Below are 6,834 nucleotides of genomic sequence, written 5' to 3' on the forward strand. Positions count from 1 at the left end.
CTCTGAATTAGCAGCATTGATCAGTGAGAAACTTTCATTTTTTCTTTGTAAAGAAAGTAAATTAATCCAAATCCAGTGAATTCATGGAACCCCTGTATTATGTGATGTTATGTCAGAACCAAATGGGGTGACAAGAAAATGTTATTTTGATAACCTCTCCATTCTTGGAAGGCAAAAAATAATGGGAAGAAATTCTGTACAATGAGCAAACTATAAATCAACAGGCCAAACAAAAAAATATACAGAATGAGACAGTGACACTTGGTGTAGCCTATAAACAAACCAAAATTGTGATTGCAAGCTTTGCTATATGCAGAATATAAACTGAAGAGATCATGAGATGTGGATAACTCCAATGGAATTACTGAACTTTCAACCAGAGAAAGGATTAGTAAACATAGGAAAGCCATGGATGCTTTAGTGCTTGTCTTGCAGTAGGCCTTCTCTTGGGGTTGATGCAGAGTAGGTATCTGATAAAGTTGATAAACATAGTATCAGTAACCTGTAGGTGCTGCTCCAACGATGACTCTTCTGGAATCAAGAACTCCAGTTGATCAGTCTCCTGTGTAGAGTGTACAACGTTAAAAGATTGGTTGGAAACAACTGAAATGGAATCAGAAGGATTCATGATAGGGACTCTAGGCCTGAAATTAAGTGTTTGTTTGAATTCAACAGGAGTTGAAGAAAAAGTAACCCATTGATTGTACCTTTTGAGTTAATTGGAATTTGAAGTGAAGAAAGTAACTATTTGGAATTTGATGTGATTTTTTTTTTTTAAAGTGGATTTGAGAAAAAGAGTTAAATATGTTGACACAGTGTTTAATGAAAACTGAAAGTACGTTTGGATGTTTTAATTGAAATGCAGATACACCCACTCTAAGTGTGAGTTTGAAATGCAGTTAGGAAAATAAGTTGAGTTCAATTGGAGTTGAAAAAAACCAACTTATTGTAGCATCTAAGTCAATTGTAGCTTTTAAGTCAATTGGAATTTGAGCTTAGATTTCATTCTAACTGAATCTGAAAAAAAAAAATCAGATATGTTGGTGCAGTGTTTAATGAAAATTGAAAGTTGGTTTGGGAATTGAAATCCAAACACACCCACCCACAAGTAGTTCAAACTTCAAAGATGGGGCTAAATTATTGCAATTAATTAACATTTTATTGTTTTGTGTTTTCTTTTATTTTTTCTGAAGTTAAATTATTACACCTGTAGGGTTGTCATCCAATAAGCTAGTAGCTGTAGGCTATTTAAGGTATTGTTTTTGTGTAATGAGGATATGAAGAAATGTGAGAGTTTTAGCATTATTTCCTTTTTACCTTCTTTATCCTCCAGCTAGGTTAATTAAAGTATTAATCAAGGGGGGTCTAGCTTGTTGAAGTAGAGCTTGTAAGTTATTGTAAACTTTCCAGTATTATCCATCTCACAGTTCAAAGTTATTATGTTGATGAATGAAGGGGCCTTTTAACTTTTATCCTTATTTGCAGATAACTAGTACATATCTATACTCCCCTTTCAATTACTCTATTTTCTCACTTAAAATAAACATAGTAATCCATCTCAGTTTTTCTTCACATCAACTTCACGTTGCTAATATAATCTGAGAAAAGATAGTGGAATTTCACAGATTGCCCTTGGAATATCTGATATTGACTACTAGGAGGATTAGTAAGAATATAAGATTCTTTTGGTAAGAAGAGTTGTAAGATTTAATCAGGGCTCATAAAGAAAATGAAAATGTGCTTCATTCTCGTGTTAACTAGATCATATCAGGCTAATACACTTCTAGAAACAAGAGAAAATTTTGCTATTTTTCCCCTTCAAGTAAATGAGTAAATGTGACCAGTAGTCGGCAGCGAGAATAGAATGTTTTTTCACCTAAGATTTCACACAAACGACAAATTTGATAAAAAAGCAACAGCTATGAAAAGGAAAAAAATAGGGGAAACAAACCTCATTTATATAATAAATATCATATTCTTTGGTGAAGTACTTGTGCGTTTCTTGTCCTTTCACCAACATTTCCATATCAATAGAACCAAACATTCCAATTATGCGTGCCAGGATCATCACAACTGCATCATTTGGAAACAGAACCTGCAGAAGACATTATAATTCAGGATAAGTAACAAAAATATTTGAAAATAAACTATTCCATAATTATATTCTTACCAAATCTGATTTAACTGTATGAAAGAAAAGCAAATTCCTTGCTCATGTTAAAACCAAAGAAAAATGTATTTTCTTAATATCATAAAGAAAACATACTTCACCAGAGCATAGCTCCGCCAAGATGCATCCGAGAGACCATATATCAATCTTCTCATCATATTGAAGACCTAACATCACTTCAGGAGCTCTATAAGATCTGGACTGTACATACAGGCACAGATTGTCAGTTTGGAAGCAACTACTTCCAAGATCAATAACCTTTATCTCACATCTTTTGTAACTTTTGATTAGAATGTTTTCTGGCTTCAGGTCACAGTGAACAATTCCCAAGCCATGCAAGTATTGCAATGCTTCCAAACACTGACGAGTAATGATCTGCAAATAACAACAACCCTAATCATTTAAAGAACTTAACTATTTCTGGCATGAAAAATTCTATTCAAATTGCTGAATTAACTATCCAACAATGGATAGGTATGTATTAATAGGATCATCAAAGTTGTGAAGGATCAACAGTGCGCTTAAGACAACTATCTCTAGCATTATAACAACTGAATAAGTAATCATCTGCAATAGGTAGACAAAATCTTCTTCTATTTGAACAAACCTGCAATCTCTTTAATGTAAAATATGCTTCCCCTCCAGATTCTTGGTTGAATTTCTGAAATTCATACAAGTTTGCTCGGAGAAGTTCAGTTACAATGAATAAATGCTCCTGTGGAGTTTTGATTCAATATAAGCAACTTACGACTGAACAGAATGGGAGAAGATATATAAATAAATGTTAATGATAAATTTCCATTAGATCATTCTAAAAGCTACATGAAAAAGATTTATTTGTCCATAGTTTCCTTGTTGAGCAAGTATATTATTTTGCATATAGTTTGAACTGAACATTTGCATACCTTAACACGAAATAAATTCAGCTGTATAAGACATACCTGATGGTAGAAATAGTCATAAAGGCGCAAAATGTGATGTTTATCTGCTGGGTCACCCTTATTGACAAGTTTCAGAAGCTTGATTTCATCTAAGCTTTGATCAAAGAAGTCTTTGTCATTTTTAATAATCTTCAAACAAACATCTATCCCTGTCCGAAGATCATGTGCCTGAACAACCCTACTGAAGGCAGCTGAACCAAGATACTCGGTTAAATAATACCTTCCAGCCAAGACTGTATTTAGCACAATCGGAAGTTCCTTGTTTTCTTCAAATCCAGTCCTGTAGATGCAATAATGGACCATAGCAAATCATACTCAAATACAACGTAAGTTTATTTAAACACATAAGGAGCAAAATTGCAAGCCACAATTCAAATTTCATAAGAAATAAATACGGAGTCCAAATCATCATGAACTTAGTTAATGGCAACTAAGCAAAGTTGGAGGCTCAAAATAAGAAAAGGAAAAAGGAAAAAAGCGGCATTTAATCTCAAATTATAATAATTCCTAAACTTCTACACATCCAAAATCAACTTACTCACAAGCATTACCAGGAATATTTGTTAGAAATGAAAGTTTAAGATACGAAATCATCTTTCAAAACCTGTTCTTTCTATGTATAATCCTCAGATCAAACACTTCGTATTCTTCCTCTTGAGTATACTTCAAGAGCTCATCATCAGTTGTATCCTCTTCATCTGCGGCAAACTCTGGATCTTGACGGTCTTCAGTTAATTCTCCACCAAGTTGTGCTTTATAGGTGTCAAGTCCATTTGGTAGATTTTTATCAGTAACTTCGATAGTTAAGTCGTAAGGACCCTTGTACTCCTTACTGCTGTCGTTTTTAGTGTAGTGGCCAAAATTTTGATTCAGAGTTAGCTCTGAAGTAGAATCAAAAGAGTTAATGTCCCCAACAACCCCCAAATGAAAATTGTTCAGATGGATTTCCTTCAAGTTAGGGTAGCCGAAGTTTGTAGGATCCAGACTGCAAGAACCTCCAGAACCAGGACTGCTTTTGCAAAATGGAACTTCACAACTGCAGGAAACACTGGGTTTCTCAGCATTACCCTCTAATTCCCCTTCAAACTGGTCCTTGTTATCAACATGGCAATACCCTTTTGAATGAGTCACAGTTCCATCAACTACAGAGGAATGGTTATCGAGGCATGCCTTGTCCATGTAACCACCATTACCATTACCATTCCCCTTTAGTTGAAATTCTTCGTAGTTGTAATCAAGATTCAGAGAATTGTCACGTTGGTTGTCCGTTTCTGCTGTCATGACAAACTTATCTTCACTCCGACACGCAAAATAGTCTGGCCCTTCAAAACTAGGAGTCATGAAATATTCATCATCTTTTTCATTATACCAATACGGTTCATTTTGCATATCGAAATCGTGATAATCACGTGCTGTGCCAAACTGAGATAATCTTTCAGACGAAGACTCCGAATCATTCTGAGTCTGTGATGAGGAACGGATTCCATATGGATTTACGAATTCTGCAAAAACAACTACATTTTAGGATGCTCCATTCTCGAATATTCGTGAATGGCATCACTCAAATAAATTGATATTTTCACGAATTGCTAAATCGTGTATTTCTAACAAAAATTAAAAACTAGCATTCTTTTCCAGTACGAAACCACTACGACTCCGCATCCCCTAAAACGAATTGTTTTTCTATATATAATTTTGCAGATCATAATCACCAGAACTCCCAAATGCTGAATTAATACACATGCAATCGAACTCTGTGATCAACAAAACCAAACACACGAAATCAAATATGGACGATCAATTACGCGACCCTAATTTACAAATTGAATACCAAAGTGTAAAAAAAAAAAAACTAGAAAAAGCATTCAATTCAATAGTTGCAGTAGCAGCACAGAGTGGAAAACATCAAACAGTAACTGCTTAGGTCTCCGTCACTTAGAACAGAGGGTGATCGATCACTGATCACTCATCAACAATCACTTATCAACCCATGCAATTGAGCACAAGCAAACTTGATTTGAATTTGAATTTGAATTTGAATTTGGAGTACCTGAAGACGAGACGCGAGAAGTGGAAGAATCGATGGTGACGAACTCATCCGAGCTGGATTTGGAGGAGTCCTCGTCCGCAGCGGCGAGCTCGGACGGTAGGGAGAAGGATCGGACTCTGACCGGCGGCGGCGGCGGGACCATGGGGAAGAAGAACTTCTCGTAGTCGAAGTTTCCCAGGTCGGTGTTCTCGATGATGTCTTCTCGAAGCGCGGACTCCGCTTCCGACAACCCATTCTTCCGCAGAAACTCTAACACTGCTTCGACGCCGTTGGACACAGCCATGGACACGACACGACCAATTCAGAAACCTTATTATTGTTGCTGTTGTTGATTCTGATAATGTCTGAGTAGGGCAGTGACATGTGAATTAAGAAAGACGGAAGGGCCAAAAGCGTAATAAAACGCATGGTTTATGATGTGCATGCTCTGGTAATGGTTGCGAGAAGAGAGAGAAGAATGCGTTAGAAACATGGAAGATTCTCTCTGCGTCTCTCTATATGTTTTTTCAGTGTAAAACATAAGCCAAACCATGGGTGCCAATGTCTTACCAACTTTTGAAAAGATGAAGAGAGAGAAAAGGTTGTTGCTTGGTGGGTCCACAAATGTTACGCATTCTCTGATTTGACACGTGTAATCATCATGCAGTACCCACGTCATGTGTCTGTTTTTTAATTTTATTTTTCCGTTCTTCCTTTTATGGTGAGAAGTCAACATGGCATGGGACCGTTGGTTCTGCTTTTTTTTTTTTAGCCATTTTTGTTACTTTTCATTTCCAGAACGTGTTTTTAGCGCTTCCTTCTTAACTTTTTTTTCCTTTTTTCATGAAAAACCTAAATGAATACACCAATAAATCTTTTATATTTTTTACAAAATAAAAGCGTATTATTTTTATTATCATAAAGTATTTTTCAAGGTTAAGAACATTAAAAACATTAAGAAAAAGCTAAAAGTCAATACCCATAAGAAGTTGATAATGTTGGATGTTACAGTATCACTGGAAATATTAATATTCTTTGTATGCTGATCCGACCAATTTTCCGCCGCCGTAATAATCTTCCTTATGCCTCGAATATTCTTCTTCTTTGAAATTTCATGTTTGTCTGATTGTAAACTTCAAAAACAAGCAACATTCAAAATAACTGCACCATTAAAAAAGGTCTAATCCAATGAACTAATCTATATAAATAGATATAGTTGGTTGCCCATATGGACAAAAATGCTTTCATAAGCAGATATTGAAGAAGTGAGTATGTAATTTTTCTTTTCTTTTCCGTTTTTAAAATAATGATAACTCAAAACCAGATTATAGAAAAAATGAGAGAAAGAAAGAAAGAGATAAGTGAGAGAGAAGCAAAGATTAATGATAAAATGTGTAGGACCACATGCACATGTAGAATCTTAAGAGTAAATTGAAGTTTTTTTACTTTTGATTAGAGGGTGATGAAATGAATAATAATAGCAGAGAGACCCACCATTGATCATAATGTTGTTTCTCACTTCTCTGAAACTGAGTCTTCACCCACTTCTTTCTTTTCCAGGTTATCACTCACCACACTCACCACACACCATGCCATGTACAACCAATCATTACCCTCTTTTCCCTCTTTCCTTTCTTCCCTTTTAAATTATTCATGTCCTCACCTTCCTTTTTGTTTTCTTTTTAACCTTTTTT

General features: G+C 35.3%; 1 protein-coding gene across 2 annotated transcripts; it reads right to left on the reverse strand.

The window, feature by feature from the left end:
* Positions 1 to 80: 80 nt before the first annotated feature.
* On the reverse strand, positions 81 to 5,697 carry LOC114194103 (dual specificity tyrosine-phosphorylation-regulated kinase 4). Of its 2 annotated transcripts, none has more exons than XM_028084160.1 (7): positions 5,162 to 5,697; positions 3,716 to 4,613; positions 3,112 to 3,391; positions 2,778 to 2,831; positions 2,267 to 2,545; positions 1,952 to 2,095; positions 81 to 562 (listed from the first exon to the last, which is right to left on the reverse strand). In XM_028084160.1, the coding sequence occupies exons 1-7, from the start codon at positions 5,442 to 5,444 to the stop codon at positions 389 to 391; spliced, it is 2,112 nt and encodes a 703-aa protein (XP_027939961.1). In that variant the 5' UTR covers positions 5,445 to 5,697; the 3' UTR covers positions 81 to 388. The 2 variants fall into 2 exon arrangements, with proteins under 2 accessions (XP_027939961.1, XP_027939960.1); XM_028084159.1 differs by having other exon boundaries at positions 2,778 to 2,885; positions 5,162 to 5,696.
* Between the last annotated feature and the right edge of the window lie 1,137 nt (positions 5,698 to 6,834).

Source organism: Vigna unguiculata, chromosome 8 (genome assembly GCF_004118075.2).
Source record: "Vigna unguiculata cultivar IT97K-499-35 chromosome 8, ASM411807v1, whole genome shotgun sequence".
In the NCBI taxonomy this organism is placed as follows: Eukaryota; Viridiplantae; Streptophyta; class Magnoliopsida; order Fabales; family Fabaceae; genus Vigna; species Vigna unguiculata.

What these genes read in the sequence shown, in the direction of transcription:
- LOC114194103 (XM_028084159.1), bottom strand. Translation starts at nt 5,444, where the DNA reads ATGGCTGTGTCCAACGGCGTCGAAGCAGTGTTAGAGTTTCTGCGGAAG. An exon ending in ATGACTATTTCTACCATCAG is followed by an intron (nt 2,886 to 3,111) that starts GTATGTCTTATA and finishes AAAACTCCACAG; the next exon opens with GAGCATTTATTCATTGTAAC. An exon ending in ATATTTATTATATAAATGAG is followed by an intron (nt 563 to 1,951) that starts GTTTGTTTCCCC and finishes CACTCTACACAG; the next exon opens with GAGACTGATCAACTGGAGTT.